The sequence below is a fragment of the Procambarus clarkii genome, chromosome 37 (assembly GCF_040958095.1).
Source record: "Procambarus clarkii isolate CNS0578487 chromosome 37, FALCON_Pclarkii_2.0, whole genome shotgun sequence".
Taxonomy (NCBI): Eukaryota; Metazoa; Arthropoda; class Malacostraca; order Decapoda; family Cambaridae; genus Procambarus; species Procambarus clarkii.
The window spans coordinates 15,691,049-15,714,181 of NC_091186.1; the positions used below are offsets into that span (position 1 = coordinate 15,691,049).

The 23,133-nt window shown below is 45.9% G+C and overlaps 1 protein-coding gene across 13 annotated transcripts in view; it reads right to left on the reverse strand.

Annotated features, from left to right (window-relative positions):
* Nucleotides 1-23,133, reverse strand: part of LOC123765697 (forkhead box protein P1) — a 634,146-nt gene that overhangs the window by 54,170 nt on the left and 556,843 nt on the right. For 12 of the 13 annotated variants that reach the window (XM_069337175.1, XM_069337173.1, XM_069337176.1 and 9 more), the window contains 3 exons: nucleotides 18,918-19,040; nucleotides 11,520-11,655; nucleotides 10,089-10,250 (listed from right to left, as the gene is read on the reverse strand). In XM_069337175.1, coding sequence (XP_069193276.1) covers nucleotides 10,089-10,250; nucleotides 11,520-11,655; nucleotides 18,918-19,040 — 421 coding nt within the window. The remainder of the gene's footprint in view (nucleotides 1-10,088; nucleotides 10,251-11,519; nucleotides 11,656-18,917; nucleotides 19,041-23,133) is intronic. The other variant, XM_069337165.1, reaches the window with a different exon arrangement.

Below are 23,133 nucleotides of genomic sequence, written 5' to 3' on the forward strand. Positions count from 1 at the left end.
CTCTTTGGTTCCCGCGTTCTCGTGCTGTCCAGATCCCTGCGCTATATCTAAATCTTTCAATATTTTGTTTATCCTTTAGTTTGACCTCTCGCATTTCAAGAAAATCTTTGCCTCGATATCATTATTTCTACTGTAGAAAATGTAAATATATTTTTTTCTCCGTTTCACTGACGCTAATTGCTTCTGGTAACGTGACACCATCGTCGGCGTTCATTAAACCTTCCTTATTTCTTAAAAACAAACAATTTCTCCACATCTCCGTTCCTGTATCCACATAGCGAGCATCTCCGGGCTTGTATCCACACAGCGCGGCATCTCCGTTCCTGTATCCACATAGAACGGCATCCCCGTTCCTGTATCCACATAGAACGGCATCTCCGGGCCTGTATCCACATAGAACGGCATCCCCATTCCTGTATCCACACAGCGCGGCATCTCCGTTCCTGTATCCACACAGCGCGGCATCTCCGTTCCTGTATCCATATAGAACGGCATCTCCGGGCCTGTATCCACACAGCGCGGCATCCCCGTTCCTGTATCCACATAGAACGGCATCTCCGTTCCTGTATCCACAGCGCGGCATCTCCGTTCCTGTATCCACACAGCGCGGCATCTCCGTTCCTGTATCCACACAGCGTGGCATCTCCGTTCCTGTATCCACACAGCGCGGCATCTCCGTTCCTGTATCCACATAGCGCGGCATCTCTGGGCCTGTATCCACACAGCGCGGCATCTCCGTTCCTGTATCCACATAGCGCGGCATCTCTGGGCCTGTATCCACACAGCGCGGCATCTCTGGGCCTGTATCCACACAGCGCGGCATCTCTGGGCCTGTATCCACACAACGCGGCAACTCTGGACCTGTATCCACACAGCGCGGCATCTCTGGGCCTGTATCCACACAGCGCGGCATCTCTGGGCCTGTATCCACACAGCACGGCATCTCTGGGCCTGTATCCACACAGCGCGGCATCTCTGGGCCTGTATCCACATAGCGCGGCATCTCTGGGCCTGTATCCACACAGCGCGGCATCTCTGGGCCTGTATCCACACAGCGCGGCATCTCTGGGCCTGTATCCACACAGCGCGGCATCTCTGGGCCTGTATCCACACAGCGCGGCATCTCATGAAGTTAACTGGTGTTAATAAGTCTGCTTTGAATATATTGAGAAACGTAGCTGAGGCTACCCACTGATGGATGGGCTCCCCACTTAAGGAAAAAGACCCCCCCCCCACTTACCTACCTACTTTCCTACTGGGTAAACACCTTGCGTGTTTACCCAGTAGGGTTTAGTGGCTTCATTAATATGTGTAACACCTGTAACACCCCACAATTGTACCGTACTCTTATGTTTTTTGTACACATATTCTTCTGAATAAAGATTATGATTATGACTAAGCTACGGGGCCCTTATCAAGTTGGGGTACAAGACCTCATTAAATTCAAAACTGTCTTGTCTTACGCATTTGAGATACGTTTTTATCAGTGAGATATAGATCAAACTACTATCGTTTTTATTCAAACCCCCCCCCCAAAAATGGAGGTCCAAAAATAAATTGCTTTGTTTAACGTGAAAAAAAGGAACTCAATTTCTCGATTAGTTTAATGCAAATTATCAACGTTTAGTTTTAAGATTTATTAAAAAAAATTGTAGCACTGAACTAAAACAGACGCACTCTTAAATTCAAAATTATTCTTAGAAGGCTTAGAAAATGTAAGAAAACTGTGAACTACTATATCGAGGCGTTTGTTTAATATTAATTATTACTTTTAAAATTAATATTATTCATAATGTTATTACTAATATTTTAGTGCAGTGATTTACTCTGAACACACACACACACACGAAGTTACAATTAAACTTGAAATCTATCTATAATTCAAACATACCCGCAACCAGCTTAATATGGAAAATTTAGCAAGCCTTACGACGCCATAATTCTACCCATCAGGTATGTCAACGCACCAAATATTTCGAAATATGCTCTCCCCAGGGCGATACAAAATAAATACAAAATAAAATAATTGCCAGCCCATGTGGCTGCCAGCGGCGGCCACCAAGCTGGTGCTGCCCTCTCGCGGCGCCCCGCTCAACCTCCCTCCATTTGCGGGAAAATCTTTCTCTTGTTAAACGATTCTTATTAATTCAATTCTTCATACCCCCTAAAATATATATAAAAATTCGGTGGAGGGGGATCGGGAGAGAGTTGGTATCATATTATTTTCATTATCATAGTCGCTCGATTTATCATTATAAAGAGATTATTTTCGTTCTGGAAAATATTACAAGATAAAGTTTTCAGGGGCTTGCGCGCTTATTTGGCCGCGAAAATTGGAATGTCATATGCAAATTCGTGATTGTTCAAAATGTATTTAGCATATTTATTTCAGTATAATCGAAGGCATTACCGTCGATGGCTGATAAAGTGTGATAACTAAATAAAGAGTAACACACTTATTGATTATATATATATATATACATATATATGTTTTTAACTGATGTAATATTACACAAGCACTTGGCTAGATGACAAGAGAGCGTTATATTAAGAGTTGATTAATCAAATTATCAAATGATCGGTAGGGTTTATTTATGATTTCTTAACGATTCGGTCCTGTCATATTGTATCGCTCTCCCCCCCCCTTCCCCCCTCTCCCTCTCCCTCCCTCTCTCTCTCTCCCTCTCCCTCTCTCTCTCTCTCTCTCTCTCTCTCTCTCTCTCTCTCTCTCTCTCTCTCTCTCTCTCTCTCTCTGCCCTCGGTATTATCCCGTTCGTTTGTGTCAACGTTAATGTTTTCTTAGTGTATACTCCATCTGGCTCTATAGTTTGTCCGCCAGTTTCCGCTCGTTGCTTTCGAAGTTTCCACGTCCTGAGGTAATTTGCGTTAGTTTGCGTTGGCTGCCTCTCCTTACATGTCGTGTCTGCCTTTCTGTGTCAATATATTTTGTCCTCCCAAGTACTCCAGTTATCTTGTGGCCAGGTACTGTCTCCGTTGTTGGCTATCTTGTGGCCAGGTATTGTCTCCGTTGTTGGCTATCTTGTGGCCAGGTATTGTCTCCGTTGTTGGCTATCTTGCAGCCAGGTATTGTCTCCGTTGTTGGCTATCTTGCTGGTGTCGTATGCTTTATCTAATGGTCTCGTTAGTGTAGTCCTGATATCGTTAGCGTTATCATCTGATCTCGTTTGCGTTACCTCCTGGTCTTCTAAGCAATTCCCCGATCTCGTTAGCTCCTGGTCTCTTTAGCGTCTTCGCAACTCGTTAGCCTTACCTCCTCGTCTCGTTAGCGTTCTGTGATCTAGTTCGCATTGTTGTATTTTCTCAACTACGCTGCCATATCTCTTGCCGTGTTGCCTAGCACAGGAAATGCCAGTCTGCCTCTCTGATTGTCCACAGGTGTCTCTGCTGGTTGATACCTGGTTGATACCTGGTTGATACCTGGTTGACGGGGTTCTAGGAGTTCTTCTACTCCCCCAAGCCCGGCCTGAGGCCAGGCTTGACGTGTGAGAGTTTGGTCCACCAGGCCGTTGCTTCCAAAGGCCCCGTAGGCCCACATACCCACCACAGCCCGGTTGGTCCGGCACTCCTTGGAGGTAATGATCTAGTTTTCTCTTGAAGATGTCCACGGTTCCTCGCTATTTCCATACGATTGTTTTGGTGATGAGCTTATAAGGCCTATATCAACCTCTAAAGGGTTATTATAAGGCACTGATACTAGTTTACTGACCAACCAGCAAAGTATACATCAGCCCCGTTTGTAGCCCAGGTCCAAAGTAAACTCGCATGGTGTAAAGTATGTATGGTATAGTATGTATTTTTCATGTATAGTATACTATGTACAGTACGAGTTCCTGCGAGAAGTGCTGGTTCAGCCGGGTTGTAAGGGATGTGGCGAGTTTGCGGGCCGCTTCAAGCAACAGCCTTCTTGATCAAGTTATCTCAAGACAATGCTTGACGGGTTATAGAAGAGCTGCCAAAAACCTTCTCTAGGTGCATCCTCAAGTGTATATATATATATATATATATATATATATATATATATATATATAAAAGTACACTATATGTACACCTCCAAAGGTTACATGTCTTAAAATCATTCGTTAACGACGCTATCGCATTTATGCTGCTCAGTCTTGTGTCCTCAGCATTACGCATAGTCCTCGGCACTACGCATAATCCTCAGCATAACGAGCTATCGTCAGTATTACGCGGACTGAATCTCCAGTAAGGGCACCGCGACTCATCCTCGGGCTCGCAGCATTCACTGGTGAACCATCACTGGACGGAAGGGTCGGTGGCTTAGGTCAGCGGTGTGGGTGGGTGTGTGTGTGTGTGTGTGTGTGTGTGTGTGTGTGTGTGTGTGTGTGTGTGTGTGTGTGTGTGTGTGTGTGTGTGTGTGTGTGTGAGATCCCGTTGTGAATTTTAGCTCAGTTCATTCCATTCGGTCAACCTATCCTAAATAGTTTCTCTTCCATGTATTCCCCGATTTACCTGTTGTTGGTACCGAGGGGCACCGCCCTCGCGACCCGATATCTAACCCGATATCTTCTTCTGGATGATAGCCTTAATCAGTCAATTCTGTCGGTGTTTTGCAGTTCGCATTTAAAACGAAGCATCGCAACTCGGCTGACTTGAATGATTTAAAGGCATGTATCACGTTCCTTCTTGAAAACAGTCAGAGACTGTTGATTCATGAAGATTAAGCCGCCCAAAAGGTGGCACGGGCATGAATATCCCGTAAGTGGTGGCCCTTTTGAGCCATTACCAGGTATCAAGAACTGATACTGGAGATCTGTGGAGGTGCGACTGTACCCGTGCGTGACGGGAGATGTCTCCCGTCAGAGACTGTTGGTTTGTTGTTGTTGTTATAGATTCAGCTACTCGGAACAAGTTCCAAGTAGCACGGGCTATGGTGAGCCCATAACTTACCTGGCACAGGAGCGGGACAAGTAGCACGGGCTATGGTGAGCCTCTGGACTGTTGGTAATTCTTGTTATATATATTAAGGAAGAACACTGAACATCTTCCCATCTCTACTGCTCTCGCCAGACGCCGCTCAAGTGAGCAGATACGAACCTGAGCGCTCCAGTCATTTCCGGGAATAAACGATACAATATAGCTACAAAATCGCCTAAAAAAAATATAACGCCGAGTTCTGGAATTTACGAATTCCGGATTTTTAGTTCAGCTTTGGAGGCTTAATTATTTAGCCAGAAAAATTGCAGTTGTCGTCGGCCATTAGTGAAACATGAGCCCTGAGCAACCGAGGTTAGACGAGCCGAGCCGTGGAGGCAGGGTTGTGTAGCTGATTAATATACCAATTTAAATTATAAACATTTCAAAAAAACCCACATTTGGAGGCATTACAGTTATTCCGTGATTAAGACGCAACGAAGCGGTCCCCCGCCACACCGTTAGTCACACAGTAACGATCTTACTCTCACCGTTTTACTGTGTATATGGAAATAAGAATGAAGGTCTCCGGACGACTGACGTGCCCTCGCGAGCGGCCTATCACCCTAGATAATCCGGAATCACTTCACAACTGACGGTGACCTCTAATACCCTTTGCCACAAGGCACAGGACGGAAGAGTGCCACGCTAACCACAAAGATCCATGCACAAGAGGCCGGAGCAGTAGTTAAGGTGCTCGGAGTACGCAAGAGCAGCGTTGGTTGACGCGCTTGGTGCGCTAACTGCTGGCAGGTGACGACAACGAGTCTTAGAACGAATTGCACCAAATATACGAGTCTGTAGATTACGCCAAATACAGTACGCGCGAGATTGTGAGTGCGTAGATAAAAGTGGTTAAAGCGTGCGTAGATAAGTGGTTAAGAGAGCATAGATAAGTAGTCAAGAGAGCATAGATAAGTAGTCAAGAGAGCGTAGATAAGTGGTTAAGCGTGCGTAGATACAAGTGATTAATCGTGCGTAGATACAAGTGGTTAAGAGAGCGTAGATGAAAGCTATTCACTACACCAGCGACACTTAACACTGTTACCGGCGACATACGCACCAAGCCGATGATTGGTGAGTACAAGCCGTGAGTAACGAAAATTAACTCACAAGTGACGAGTATAACGTAAATGCGTCAAGATCTAGCGACGTAGTAACGCACTATCGCAATTAACAAACGTCAACTTTGTAGCGGTTTTGCCTACCCAGAAGCGTACGAATCCAGACGGTCCATCTGGCCTATCTAAGCCTGTGTGCACTACTACCGTTTAGCGTCAATACTGCGTTGCTTTTAGCTTCACTAAACCATCGTAATTTCGACGCTGCGGTCGACCCCCAGCAAATGGGAGGACAGGTTGTTGAGAAACAGAAAGATACGCAAACGGGCAACTGTTACAATAACAGAAGTATTAGAACGAGACCAACGGGCAACAGAAGAACAAAAAAGTGAACAACGGATAACAGAAATATGGAACGTGAACAAGGATTTAGAACGGTAACAGGTATACATATTTAGAGCAATGATAAGATATTGATTAATAGGAACTGTTTCACGGCAACAGTAAGTAACGGGAGCACTGAGAATACAACGGCAAAACAACAACAAGTAGGAAAGATACAACAGTTATATATGTGCGCAAAGTGTGAACACCAGTGCAACAGTTCAACGAACAGACAACGAACAGAACAGTAACGAGGAGCGTTAACAACGGAAAGAGAACAGCGCAACGGTAAGGCGCACGTGCGACAGAATAACAAAAAAGCAGGCGGCATGGATCGTGAACAACAGGATAACAAGTCTGAACAACAGGATAGCAAGTTCGAACAACAGAATAACAAGTCCGAACAACAGGATAACAAGTCTGAACAAGAGGATAACAAGTCCGAACAACAGGATAACAAGTCGTGAACAACAGGATAACAAGTCTGAACAACAGGATAACAAGTCTGAACAACAGGACAACAAGTCTGAACAACAGGATAACAAGTCTGAACAACAGGATAACAAGTCTGAACAACGGAACTGCATTAATAACGGTATATAACAGTAAGTTGCATGCAAGTAACACCAATAACGGTACAACAGGAAGGCAACAGAGCATCTGGCGTAAATTACAGCGAGATGCCCCCCCCCCCAAAAAAAAGTTTCTAACTACATTCCGTTTTCTTCATTTGCCACCCCGTTAAAAAAATCCCAACCTAACCTAAGCAACCCACCTAGCCTACTGAGCCGAGGCAAAGAAAACGTAGGATTTTTTTTGAGGGGGGGAAGGGGGGGGGGGGAGTCGTTACTGTTCATAGTAGGATGCATTTATAACGTTGTCTTACCCCATCGTACAAAACTCGACCTGTTACTTGCGAGGGTTGGGTTCTTCGCGAGCCGACGGTAATTAGTCAACCACTTAAAAGAACAATTAAGCAGAAGAAGAACTTCAATCACCTCCCCCCCCCTCACCCCCCAAAGAGGCAAAGAGTGGCGTTGGATAGAGGTTGAATCATCGTTAACGACGTCGAGGTTAAACGTCGAACGTCAACGTGGTTCGTTCGATTCGATGTCGAACCAACGCCATTTTTTTTCCCCCGTCACTGTGCCCACAGGGGCGTGAGTGACCGCACCGAGTCCGGTCAGAGGTAAAGTGGTGTCCAAAGTGGTGTCCAAAGTGGTGTCCAAAGTGGTGTCCGAAAGTGACAGCACGGAAGTAGTACTTTTAGTTTCCGGCGCGAGTAACGCCACGGACGCGGATTTCTAGAGTGACGTCTGAAATCCGCCGTGATTGACGCGGGATAACATTAACGCAGCGAAATAAATCGCTGACGAGCGTCTGACACGTGGAGGGAGGCGGTAAGGGGGTTAGGGGAGTTCCGGCGGTGAATTAGCGCTGTTCCGGCGGTGAATTAGCGCTGTTCCGACGGTGAATTAGCGCTGTTCCGATGGTGAATTGGCCGTGTTCCGGCGGTGAATTAGCGCTGTTCCGGCGGTGAATTGGCGCTGTTCCGACGGTGAATTAGCGCTGTTCCGGCGGTGAATTGGCGCTGTTCCGGCGGTGAATTGGCGCTGTTCCGGCGGTGAATTGGCGCTGTTCCGGCGGTGAATTAGCGCTGTTCCGGCGGTGAATTAGCGCTGTTCCGACGGTGAATTAGCCCATTTGTTCCGATGGTGAACTGGCTAATTCCGGCGGTGAATTGGCGCTGTGAGGTTCCCCAACGGGAACTTATGGTGCAGGACTTTACCGAGCTGTTAGCTACACGAGTCTCAGAGTGCACTGTGCTACATAACACAGACGGGCCCACGGGGACCACTTCACTACTGGCATAAAGGGCGCCCGCCTGTACAGGCAGCAGGAGAACGAGGGTAAAACACTTGGGTGACAAAGTGTAGTGGAACCATTGACAAAATACTGGAGTAGTCCCCCCTCGAAAAGTGTGTGTACGTGGGTGTCCTGTTGGATTACGGTGAATGTAAACAGTCCCGTGAATAACAACGGGTACACATGTATGAGAGATGAGCAGCGCTCACGTGTGTGTGTGTGTGTGTGTGTGTGTGTGTGTGTGTGTGTGTGTGTGTGTGTGTGTGTGTGTGTGTGTGTGTGTGTGTGTGTGTGTGTGTGTATTCACCTAGTTAAATGAACAAATCCACAAGGGCCGTGACGAGGATTCGAACCTGCGTCCGGGAGCATCCCAGACACTGCGTTCACCTAGTTATATTCACCTAGTTGTATTTGCGGGGGGTTGAGCTCTGGCTCTTTGCGCCCGCCACTCAATCGTCAATCAACTAGTTTTTTTTCCACACACACACACCCAAGAAGCAGCCCGTAACAGCTGTCTAACTCCCAGGTGTTTATTTACTGCAAAGTAAACAGGGGGGCATTAGGGTGAAAGAAAGTCTGCCCATTTGTTTCCGCCATCGCCGGGGATCGATCCCCGGTCCCTAGGATTACGAATACCGAACGTTGTCCACTCAGCCACCAGGCCCCCTATGTATATGTGTGTGTGTGTGTGTGTGTGTGTGTGTGTGTGTGTGTGTGTGTGTGTGTGTGTGTGTGTGTGATGATAAGGGGCGGTTACACGTGCGCCTGAGAGGGAGGTAACGGCATAGGGGCTGATGGACGGGAGTATAGGGTGAAAGCGAGAGAATAGGTGCGCAGTGTGGGGCCGGAGGAGCGCAGTGTGGGGCTGGAAGTGCGCAGTGTGGGGCTGGAGGCGCGCAGTGTAATGATATCATTATTATTAATGATTAATACTGATAATATTACCATTATGGGATGCAGGTGTGTGAGAATGATGACAGGTGTGGGAGTGCATGACAGGTGGCAGCGGCCCGCTGTACAGGGAGTGCGCTGACACGCATGACAGCACGGCATGACAGCACGGCAACAGGTGAGCGTCAACACGGGGTGCGTGCCGCTGAGGACACGGCCGAGAAACGTATTATATAGTGGTATATATTATATATTCCCCCCCTCCTCCCCCCTCCCCACGCCTCGTCATGGTGGGGGGAAGGGGGTAGTCATGGCGGTAATGAGGAGGAGTAATATTTGCGTCGTTCTCCAGCCCTTTGGCCGCGTTTGGGGAGGGCGTGCGTCAGGCCGCGTAGTGTGTTGCATGCGTTGCAGAGGGCGCACATGCGCGGCAGACGGCACGCACATGCGTTGAAGATAGCAGGCGTGCGTGTGTGTGCGTGCGGCTTTGCAAACGGCAAGCGCGTACAGTGTCGTAAAACTGACTCAAATATTTATAAACAAATACGATAAAGAATGCGTAGAGGCATTTCATATCCACCAGTACTCTCTACTTCGCATCACCTATAAAAAAATGTATTCCTGGTACACAAATTTGTGTTGTATATACATTAAAATACAAGAGGCACGAGTAAATTATGCCTTTCAGACAACACGGACACTAGAGTCGAATATGTTCCGTTTCAGGCACGACTGAAATCCCACGAATCAAGGTTATAGATACGACATTGAGTCTGACGAAGGGATAGCGAGCTCCCTGCCAAGCTAATCTCTCTTTCTCTCTCTTTAAGCGATCCAAATCATCTCCACGCAAGCTAACTCATCTCTGTTTGTTGAGATCACTCAACAAACAAGAGACAACAACACTACTACAACTACAACAAGAACACTCACCATTGGCGGAAGGCGGCGGCGGCATGGGTTTCTGGTCCCGGTCGTTGTTGTTGTTGTTATTGTTGTTGTTGTTGTTGTTGTGGTGGTGCGGGGACGGGGTTTCGGACCTCTCGCTTCTGTCCTTCCAGGAGCTGGTGTCCGCGGGGGCGCCGGGCGGGGAACCTGTGGAGGGGGGCACGTGTCACTATTACACAGGTGCCAAGACATCTACTATTTCTCTACCAGTTAACAGTTTACAGTTAACAGTTTACAGTTAACAGTTTACAGTTAACAGTTTACAGTTAACAGTTTACAGTTTACAGTTAACAGTTTACAGTTAACAGTTTACAGAGTTAACAGTTTACCTGACTACATGTATAATAATATCAAAATACATAATTATTTTAAGATACATTAAATCATATATATATATATATATATATATATATATATATATATATATATATATATATATATATATATATATATATATATATATATATATATATATATATATATATATATATATATATATATATACATATATATATATAGCTTGAGCCTGCAAGCACAAGTAGGTGAGTACATACAGGTCCTCGCGGCCGAGAGGGACAGTGCTCGGGAGACGTCATTTTAAGGGCCCGGGTTCGATTCCCGACCGAGGTAGCAATAAATGGGCAGAGTTTCGTTCGCTTGATGGCTCTGTTCACCTAACAGTAAACAGGTACCTAGGAGGTTACTATGGGTCACAACCTGGGAATATATGTGCGAAACAGAGAGAAATAAATGTAGTAGATATATGACAGAAAAATTAGATGGAGAGTACATTAGACAACCGACGGTTAGAAAGGCGGGGCCCAAGAGCTAACAGCTCCACCCTGCAATCACAAACACTGGACACGTCGATTAAGAAATAGACTCGCAAACTAACACCATAGCATAAACCAGATTTTCCCGAAGCGTTGAAATCCGGTCACAAGGAATGCTACTACACTGTTACCTAGCAGTAAATAGGTACCTGGGAGTTAGTCAACTGTCACGGGCTGCTTCCTGGGGGTGGAGGCCTGGTCGAGGACCGGGCCGCGGGGACACTAAAGCCCCGAAATCATCTCAAGATAACCTCAAGAAGATACACACATTAATCACAATAGCGTGATGCATCAAATGAACAGATCCACAAGGGCCGTGACGAGGACTCGAACCTGCGTCCGAGAGCATCCCAGACGCTGCCTTAATCGACTGAGCTACGACATGGTATAGGAATTGCAATTTTGGCTGCAGGATCCAAGTAAATTCAGTAGAATTTCTGGTTGCAATTCTCATATCATGTCGTAGCTCAGTCGATTAAGGCAGCGTCTGGGATGCTCTCGGACGTAGGTTCGAATCCTCGTCACGGCCCTTGTGGATTTGTTCATGGGACTACAGTCTGCCGTACAGCAGGTGGGTACTTACGCGTTTCTCCATTATGGTGGTGAAGGCCCGGGTGCAGGCCGGTCTGCAGGAGGTACTGCCTCTGCACGGCCTGCAGCTGCTGCACTAGCTGCTGCTGCTGCGCTCCCAGTTGTGCTAGCGGTCCAGACACCTTACTCTGCCGGCACAAAGAAAAAAGGGTATTAAGCCCAATCTCTAAGATCAACGAGTATGAGAAAATCCTTGAAGCAGGATGCTCATCGAACTAACGTCCTAGGTTCAACTCCCCCCTTCCCCTAGACGCGCGCCTGAACCCATTGTACCCTGATATGCGTCTGGGGTGGCCCCCAAGACGCTGCTTCTAACCCCGTCCTGTGCCAAAGACTATCTCTTAGAAATGCTAATTTCAGTGTGTGTGTGTATCAATGAGTACTATTCCTCCCCGGTAAACAACTCACAATACACATTATTCTACCACAAAGATACAAGCCACTGGAGGGTGGACGGTAGAGCGACGGTCTCGCTTCATGCAGGTCGGCGTTCAATCCCCGACCGTCCACAAGTGGTTGGCCACCATTCCTTCTTTCCCCCGTCCCATCCCAAATCCTTATCCTGACTCCTTCCCAGTGCTATATAGTCGTAATGGCTTGGCGCTTTCCCCCTGATAGTTCCCTTCCCTACCACAAAGATATACAGCAGGTGCTCGTGTTGATGCTTACAGATATCAATATATAATTACTACTAATTTGATACTTTCTGAAACATAATCTTGATTTGTTGGTCTCTTCGTTAAACGAGGTCTCGTTTTGTCCTGTTCTACTACACGAATGTTCTATGGTTCTACCACACAACTGTTCTGCCCACATGTTCTATGGTTCTACATCACACACACAAAAAAAACGTTAGGCCTAATAATTCACAAAAAAGTACAAAATAAGATAAAATGTATATTAAAATAAAAATACAAAAAATATAAAATGGAAATACAAAATAAAAATAAAAATATAAAATGGAAACAGGGGAAAAAATGAACAATTTTTTTTAGTTTTTTTGGGGGGAAAAAAAATACGCACGCTACCCCGTCAACGGGACGGAACAGCGATGGAAGGAGTGTCCCTTGGAACAGACAGGAGCAGCAGCGTCCTCTCCTCACAGATTCAGTACTTTGCAAAACATGCAAAATATATGAACGGACAGAAGAAAACCGTAAGTCATAAAATAAATAAATTGTACAAGAAGTGAAGAATTGTGTAGATTATCATTCTTATATACCATGCAGCAGGAGTAGGAAGGAAGGAATTATCAGGGGAAAGCGCCAAGCCATCCCCTGATAATTCCTTCCTTCCTACTTGGAAGACTTGGAGTAGTCTCTTGTAGGAGTTTTACTCCCTCCTACAGGAGGCTTGTGTATGCATGGCCCTATATTTATAGCGAGAGGCCTATCGCTTGTGAAATCACAATCGTCACGATTGTGGCGCGACGAAACCACAATCGTCGCGATTGTGGTTGTACTAACTAGCGCAATCAAACTAAATGTTACTGTTTTCCCGATTGACAACGAGTTTTATTTTTTTCCAGGACAATGTTCATTATATTTTTCCTTAGCAGCTCCTCCTGCCGCAGCTGCGACAGGTCCTGCTGCTGCTGCAGCTGCGACTTTTTCATTACAGCACCGCCATTACAGCAGGATAAGAACGGCGAAGTGACCCAGCGATGTTGAAGCTCCTTCAGGTAGGACCACGACCGCTTCTGCATCAGGCGATAGGTGTTTAGCTGCCGGAAGCAGCCATAGGCTATCAATGCCGCAACGAACCCGTATGTTACCATTGTGGAGCAGCAGCAGCAGCAGGTCTTCCAGGCTCAGGTCTCCGAGGGCTAGGTCTCCGAGGGCCAGGTCTCCGAGGCTCAGGTCTCCGAGGACCAGGCCTCCGAGGGCCAGGTCTCCGAGGCTCAGGTCTCCGAGGACCAGGACTCCGAGGGCCAGGTGTCCGAGGCTCAGGTCTCCGAGGACCAGGTCTCCGAGGGTCAGGTCTCCGAGGGCCAGGTCTCCGAGGGCCAGGTCTCCGAGGACCAGGTCTCCGAGGGCCAGGTCTCCGAGGGCCAGGTCTCCGAGGGCCAGGTCTCCGAGGGCCAGGTCTCCGAGGGCCAGGTCTCCGAGGGCCAGGTCTCCGAGGGCCAGGTCTCCGAGGGCCAGGTCTCCCAGACCCTCGCCAAGCTGCAGCAGCGTTCCTCCGTGACCGCTGGCCCTTGAAGCCGCCCGTACAGGAATTTCACTATACCCACCAAAGTGTGCACGTTTATTTCGCATTTCTTTAATGTTAATAAATTAAGAATATCAACTATTTGTATATAAATTTGTCGAGTATACTACACTACTTTTTATAGTACAGAAAAGGAACATATGCCTACACCCACACTTGTGTCCTGGCTTTCGGCGGGAAAGGGGGTCCCTCCTGGTAATAGATTGGCTGCGCTTGCCCCACGACACCCGAAACGCCTTCTTCCGTACAGACATGAAAGTCTGTGGACTAGGAATTCCCGACTTTGCAGCATCAATCCGGCTGGAGGGCGATAGTAGAGTTGGAGATTCCAGTGGAGAGACGCTCCGTGTCTCCTACCCGCATTCCAAGCCCGAAAGAGTCGATGGGTAGACCTGACCACGGATACTGGAACTCATTCTGGGAGCACAGCGCGTCTGAGTACGCTAGTACTTGGAGGGCGACAGTGTTCAGCACTGTTGATAGTGCCCGGTCTTGAATCTGCCTCGGAGGTTCCATCTTGCCCACAAGTGAGTCTCTTCCGGTACCCGACTGCTTAGTGGCGGAGATTTCGCTCACGCAGTCCAGACTAAGAGCAAACACTGTAGGCCACTCTATCCAGAGCGGCTAAGGGGAGATAGACCCGGGGGCGAGTGGTCTCTGAGGTGCCTGCAGAAGACCCGGTACCCTTGGTCACATCTCCTAGTCCTGCTGTAAGACACACGGGGCCTGTCATGACCATATTGCCCAGGCCATAGCCAGGCTTTGGGTTGGAACGTGAAGTTTGTAACATAATTTATTAATTCAGTGTGTCGGGAAAAGGCAGCCTGTGTATTTATAATATATATATATATATATATATATATATATATATATATATATATATATATATATATATATATATATATATATATATATATATATATATATATATATATATATTAGGCTTATATGTCCCCGTGGCGTAGTGGTAAATTAAGACACTCGTCTGGCGTTTCAGGCGCTCGGTTTCGCGAGCACTTTGTCTTGGGTTCGTATCCTGACCGGGGAGGATTTCCTGGGCGCCAATCCTTAACTGTAGCCTCTGTTTAAACCAATAGTAAAATGGATACCTGGTTGTTAAACGATTTGGCGAGTCGATTTCCGGGGACCATAGGATTAAGGACCTGCCCGAAACACTACGCGTGCTGGTGGCTGTACAAGCATGTAAGAACTATTGTATATCTAAATAAATAAATATGGAGGTCTCCTCCCCAGGTCGAATTACTGACCCTCCCCAGGATGCAATCCCACAACAAGCTGACTAACTTCTGGGTACCTAATTTGCTGCTAGGTGAACAGGCGGTTTAGGTGATAGGAAACGTGCCCAATCATTTCTGTCCCGCTCGGGATTCGATCCCGGAATCCTCGATTGCGAGTCAGGAACGAACCCAACTGTGCTACCGGGATAATACGGCAACCCGGAGATCTTTTTCTTTCGAAGACCAGAGTCTCCGAGGGCCAGGTCTCCGAGGGCCAGGTCTCCGAGGGCCAGTCAGCAGGTAGTGAAGAACGGAGCGAGGATGCTGAAAACTAGAGCAAGGAACTGGAGCCGAGGGGGAGAGGGGAGGTGCAGAACAGTCGCTGAACCACCAAGCATTTGAACCTGGTTCTGTTACTATAAGGCTGAGTTGGATTGTTCTTGATATCCCAAAGACTACAGAACAGTTACAGCCCCGCTCCTGTGCCAGGGAAGTTCACTACGGGCTCACCATAGCCCGTGCTACTTGGATATTTGTTCCCAGTAGCTGAATCTTAAACAACAACAACATCCCAAAGACGTCGCACAAGAGCATGGTTCACGATTAGCTGGCAAGGCGCATGTAGGTTCCGTCGCTGATGTTATGGCGTTTGTTGAGTCAACTCCGGCTTCCGCTGGGTCTTCTGTGACCTCGTCTGGGCCTTGACTTCGCGTCCCAACTCTCCCTGGATGGTTGTTTGGGTCCTTCTCGCAGTATGTTGGGGGTCGATGATGTCTAGGTGCATCGTGTTCATGTCGGTGATGTTGATGGAATGTCTCGGCTTCAACGACTTATTTCTTGGGTCGTTCCAACTCTTCGAGTTGCAAGTCCTGGTTATTTGTCGTCCCAGTAGCGGGTCTCTTGACATCTTTCTTTTCCTGTGTATTTGAGGCCGAGTGCTTCAGGAATGTGGTGGATGCCACATTTTTTTTCTTCTAGCGGGGTGACATCGTCAGGAATAGGGCCGCTAACAGCCATGGAAACACAAACCGAAACTGTCTCTATTTTCCGCTTGTTACAACTTGTAATAAAGTTGTTATATCTTGGCTTAACGTGTTTATGACGTATTAGAACGTTGTTACAACTTGCTACATTGGTTGTTATAACTGGTTAGGTGTTAAAACTTGTTCGAACGTTGTACCAACGTCGTAGTTTCGGTGTGTGTTTGGCAGGAGGGGCTTCATTTTCTTCCGTCCTCCGTGGACAAGATTAGAGATCTGTTACACAAATAATTCTCCGGTTCATTGAACAATCAACACCAAAAGGTGATTGCAGTAATTTTAAAATGTTAATCTAACCTACATACACAAATACATACATACATACAGACACTGTTTACGTCTGTTCTACATAAACAGTGTTCGAGGGATGTTCTCTTATACATAATGTCATTAATGTGCGTTGTTTTAGCTTTTAGCTTTAGTTCTTTTTAATGAAAAACTGTGCACCTGTGCACCATACTGTGGGAGCCGGATGGCCGAGCGGACAGCACGCTGGCCTTGTGATCCTGTGGTCCCGGGTTCAATCCCGGGCGCCGGCGAGAAACAATGGGCAGAGTTTCTTTCACCCTATGCCCCTGTTACCTAGCAGTAAAATAGGTACCTGGGTGTTAGTCAGCTGTCACGGGCTGCTTCCTGGGGGTCGAAGACCTGGTCGAGGACCGGGGCCGCGGGGACACTAAAAAGCCCCGAAATCATCTCAAGATAACCACCTCCTACCTGTGTGTGTGCGCTGTGTCTTATAGAAGAACAAATACAAAATATTTTTTTCATTGTACTAACAGTTATTATTGTCATCTTAGCTCCAAGTGGGAGAGATGGACCAACTAACCATTTATAAATATTTTAGTTTGTGTTGGTAAGGAAATTTGTGTGCTTTGGGGTCTCCGCCTATCCCCGTGCCCTATGGATAGAGGTCTCCGCCTATCCCATGCTCTGTGGATAGAGGTCTCTGCCTATCCCATGCCCTATGGATAGAGGTCTCCGCCTATCCCATGCCCTATGGATAGAGGTCTCTGCCTATCCCATGCCCTATGGATAGAGGTCTCCGCCTATCCCCGTGCCCTGTGGTTCAGGGTACCGGGCGCCCCGAAGTTTAAAAAAAAAAACCTTACGCCCCCCGAAGTGCCCAGGACAGAAAGGGGCCAAAACAGAACACAAGGGGGCCTCGCCCCCCTTTCATAGCATTGCAACAGGAAGATGAGTAAGAATCAAGAGGTCGGGATTCATTACAGAAGACGACCGACAGATGGGAAGATGTAGGCCCCCCATTTAGCAGCCGAAGAAGTTCGGCCCCTCCAAAGTCTATTAGATTTAAGAGCTGTTCGAACACCTCCCAGCAACTGACTGCGCTGTTTCCGAACACGCACAAAGGCGTCACTACTGACTGTCTACCCGACATGTTTATTTGTGCAATCTTATCGACAAAAGACGATTCTCGCGGTGCGTCGTGCCGCTTGGCCGTGCGTCGTCGGTACGTCGAGTTTATACCACTGACCCGGTGGGTACAGAATCCCAAGAGTGACGTCGGTTCGACGTTGAATTAACGTTTTCGACGTTAATGTAGATTCGGCGTGGAATTTGTGCTGCTGGTCCTGACCATTATGCCTACTGGGGGATGCTGTGATGCGCGATCCATTTGTGCCGCAACAATCTCTTCTCGCCGGTTCCCAGCTGAATACGGCTCTAATGACCTGGTTGTTTCCGCGAACTGTTTACCTCGAGTTTACCTGTAGACGATTTCGAGAGATTTTCAGGTTGTTGCTTGCGACCTCCACCCCAGAACCACCTGGCCTCTGAGACATGCTACAAGTTACAGAGAGAGAGAGAGAGAGAGAGAGAGAGAGAGAGAGAGAGAGAGAGAGAGAGAGAGAGAGAGAGAGAGAGAGAGAGAGAGAGAGAGAGAGAATCTCAACTCACTACCATAATAAACAGATTTTTTTTAGCACTATCGCCCGCAAAGTCAAAATTGCAATGATTTGGTGAAAATAAAAACAGCATGATCTTGACGCTTTCTCGGATTATCAAGCGTCCGCCCCCGGTGCTGAGGGTAAAACAATTCATATTTGACGTTCGTCGAATCGTAACAACGGACTGAAATTAATAACGTTCTTAGTTATTCATTTCAGTCGTTTATCATACTAAATTTCTCAAGAATAAAGGTTTGGTTGGTTGATTAACTTTCTATAAACATTTTCTGCCATGTCAACGTATCGAGTAAATTAGTAACGCAAATTATTTTTACTAAATGAAAAAAAAATGACTAAATAAAAATATTGATTAGACGCTAATTAAAAGATATTTGTGTCGTTAAATTCTACCAAAACTCAGGACTACTGTTCCAGGAGTGATGTAATAGTTAATTTAATAATCTCCGCTGAGGTCTCATAAAAGACCTTTTGTGCCCTCTGTAAGCCTTTTTTGCGCTACCGCTCACAGGATGAGTATCGGGTGCACAATAAACTAGCCACCACCGGCGGCAATAATCAAATCGCTGCATTAAAACTCCGGACTACTGTTGTACTACTACACAAAAACTACATACAAAAAATATCTGAATGGAAAGCCTAATACATTACACGCTAGTTAAGTCAGACTTAGCGAGGTCAGCACTTGTGTGTGTGTGTGTGTGTGTGTGTGTGTGTGTGTGTGTGTGTGTGTGTGTGTGTGTGTGTGTGTGTAAAATTACCTAAGTGTAGTTACAGGATGAGAGCTGCGCTCGTGGTGTCCCGTCTTCCCAGCACTCTTTGTCATATAACACTGCTTGTGTGTGTGTGTGTGTGTGTGTGTGTGTGTGTGTGTGTGTGTGTGTGTGTGTGTGTGTGTGTGTGTGTGTGTGTGTGTGTGTGTGAGTGTGTGAGTGTGTGTGTGAGTGTGTGTGTGAGAGAAACCTATGAGCCTTACCTTGTCGGGCGTCTGCATAAGCTGCGTCTGCTGTATAAGGTTCACCTGCAGCTGCTCCTGCAGCTGCTGCAGGATCTGCTCCAGCTGTTTTCGACCCAGCTCCGCCAGCTGCTGGTGTTGCTGCTGTAGGGAGAAGAAGAAAGATGAGAACCTCGTGTTATTGACGGAGGAAAGCGGTCAAAATATTGAGGTCAACGAACAACAATTAACCTCGTCGATAACCCCCCCCCCCTTCGTTAAGCGTCTCTCCGTAGCACCTGTACCGTGGGAGGAGTGGGAGGGGATTGCCTATGGGGGAGAGAAGGTGGGGGAAGATCGCATGGGGGTCCTCTCCCCCCTCTCTCTCTCCCCCACCTTCAGCGCCCTCGGCAGCGGTTTGACCGCCGTCAAGAACACACCAATGATGACTAACAATCTCCTCCAAGATGGTCTTTAGCTCTCTCCTGCTTAACTACCTAACTTAATCATTAATCACCCAAACTTGGGAGGGAAATTTGAATGGAAGGTATATGTACATAGCCTATCTTGTAAAGTGTCTACGAACCTTCCTTAATTAAGTGTGTAGATATCGACTACTTAAGAATCTTAGTTGTCAATGTTATGATCTAATTAACCATTGCATCATGTTCTTCAATATCTTTGTTAAATATAATTATTATTACTAAACATGCCTAAAAACGACATTAACAAATTTGAAATAACACCATCAAAAATAATTAATCTTAACGAGTAATAAAATGTAACTATACGATAAATTACACAAATATTAAAACATTAATAGTAAAAAAATAATAATTAATATTATAATTAAGAATTCATATAATTACAATTGTGAACACAAAATAATTTTCTTTTAAATCTGGTAAAATAAGCGACAAGGTAATACTAACAATAAAATACATCAAAGATATTGTATACAGTATAAAGCTAATATATATGCATCAAAGATAATGTATTCTTATACAGCTAATGATCTGACGCCGTCAATACTAAAATATGTATGAATGAATACAGTAATCCGAGGGGCAATGACTCACTCCCACACGCCACATTGGGTGAGTTTATTCCCACTCACTACACGGGGTGAGTTTATTCCCACACCCACTACACGGGGCGAGTTTATTCCCACACCCACTACACGGGGCGAGTTTATTCCCACACCCACTACACGGGGCGAGTTTATTCCCCCACCCACTACACGGGGTGAGTTTATTCCCCCACTCACTACACGGGGTGAGTTTATTCCCCCACCCACTACACGGGGTGAGTTTATTCCCCCACTCACTACACGGGGTGAGTTTATTCCCCCACCCACTACACGGGGTGAATTTACTCCCACACATTACATGTGCTGAGTTTACTCCACAAGGAGTGACCTCATAAACCTTACCCCATGTACCCAGTAACACCGCTGATAACACCTAAGATAACACCCCTGATAACACCTCGCCGCCCCCCTCCCTCCCCCCACTAACTAACAGCCACGCTCCACAGGTACAATAACAATGATAACAGTATTTCCACCGGTGGTTGATGATTTACGCACGTAAACAGGCGTAAACCATTTACCCAAAATGTTCATACTTAAAAGTGTGCACAATTTGATTTTTTTTTAACGTAAACATTGCATGTTAAACTTACGTGAAAGAGATCCATGGGGGTTTCCAGCGCTAACATCAGGGAAGATTATTGTGAACAATGCCGATGTTCACCGATACTCCTTCAAGACAACAAATTTCAGCTCGGAGAAAGATACATATTAATCTTCATCTATTTCTAGTTTGTTGAGGTCCGTTCCGAGAAGAATTAATGATGTGGTTGAGGCTCCGAAGTACAAAGTTTTGAGGAAGGTCGAACTCGCAAAGGCGAAAATATATCAGCGTTGAGGACTACCAGTTTAAGGTCTTTTATCTACACCTCCGGCGGTTACACATTTTGAGTCTTTCACCACCGGTTAAAACTGTTCATTAACACACTATAAAATATATATATATGTAAAAAAAAAGGAGAAAATTCTGGGGCCACGAGACGGGAGAAGGTATCTAGTGCGCGCAGACGGGGCGACGGCCGCGCGGGAAGAGCAGTACACGTCTACCTCTCACTGGCGCCCGCGAGCAACTAGACTCGCTGGGAATAAACAGCTATGCAATAACTTCATCCCAGGCATCCTTACCCCTCCCTCTCCCTGTCCCACCCCTCCCTCTCTCTCTACCACCATCACTACAACCACCACCACCACCTCCTCCTCCTCTTACACCCCTCCCTCTCTCCCCTCACCGTCATCTCCCCCCTCCTCCCTTCCCCCTTGCTGTCTTAACTCCCTCATTTCGTCCACAGAAAGGCGACTATTCCTGTCAAGCTTCACACTTCGTTATTTCAATTAATTTTGTGAATTGTATCATTCTAACTGGCCGAGGCCCGATCGGAAAGGTTTAGTGGTTATATTAGGCGGTTTAGGTAGCGCCAGGAGGCGAGGCGTGTGTAGCAAAATGAAACAAAAGACGGCGAGGTGTTTATCACCCCGCAACTGGATATCCGCCGCACAGAGCGCAGCATTTCAGCGCGAGACGAAACTCACCGAGAAATCCCTCTAACTCTGGTATCGATCACCTTCCTCCTCCTCCTCCACACCACCCTCTTCATCCTCAGGTTGGGAGGGGAGGGGAGAGGAGAGGAGGGGAGAGGGGAGAAGGGGGAACGGTTAGGGGGGAGAATTCCCAACCTACACCAATCTCCCTCTACATAACCAATCGCCCAGAAACACTGACGTGTCTTAGAACGTATAACACTGAAAGCAACTCTCGGTACTTTCCTGTAAAGTTGTTTTTGTTTGTAAATAAATAAATACAAATAAACACAATTCCCTCCACCCCCCCCCGGGCCGTGTATCTCTACACACGTGCGCCGGGAGTTTGGTGTTGTGACGTCACCCCAACTTTGACACAACACCAGTGCTTCCCCGCCGCCAACAGATGGCTCTGGCGAACCACTTTTCTTCGGGCGGCAACTTTCAGTCCCTCCCCCCACCCCCACCCCACACCCCCCTCCACTATTTCTACGCACATGATTATCAAGTCTAATTAGCATGCCCAGTTTAATTAGAAACCTTTCAACAGGGGGGGGGGGGGGCATCATGATTCTGATGTGAATTTTGTCATCACTGGTGTTTTAATTGCGGTTAACCTGGACATGTTGTGGTGAAGAGCGCAGGATTTTCCCGCCAAGCTGCACTTTGCCCGTTGGGGCGCAGCCGTGAGTTAAAATTCCACATTCACTCGTATTGCAACAGAATTAAACACTAACAAAAAATAACCGAAAAATACCATATAAAAAATACTGAAAATTGCGGTCATCCTCTATAATATGTGGAAAATGTAATCCTATTAAAAGGACTGACAAATAACCATTCGCAATTTGATTTTCAGGCCAGGGAAAAAAATGAACTTCTAACCCATTATCATCGTTAACATCGGCTTCTGTTAATATATATATACATATATATATATATATATATATATATATATATATATATATATATATATATATATATATATATATATATATATATATTTTTGTAACAAGGTTCAAATAAAGCAAATATATATGTGTACATACAAAAGAATGGGGGTGGTAGAAGATAATATTAGTGTTCAGTGAGAGACCACAAGGTCTCCTCTGAATACTTTTTATTTTCTTCTCCGAGGCTATGGGTCCCCACATTGGCACCAGAGGTGGTACCCATATATATATATATATATATATATATATATATATATATATATATATATATATATATATATATATATATATATATATATATTTTTTTTTTTTTCTCTCTGGTGCAAGTGTAGGGACCCATAGCCTCGGAGAAGAAAATAAAGAGTACTCAGAGAAGACCTTGTGGATCCTCACTGAACACTTTGATATTTTCTTCTCCTACCACCCTTATAATATATATATATATATATATATATATATATATATATATATATATATATATATATATAAATATATATATATATATATATATATATATATATATATATATATATATATATATATATATATATATATATATATATATAACGATGCATAAGCAACAGGGCTCCATTAAGGAACATATAATCTCTTCCCACAAACAAACCATCACCAGAGAAATCTTAGCAAACAACACAGAAATCATCGATAGATACAGCGATAGCAGGCGGCTAGACGT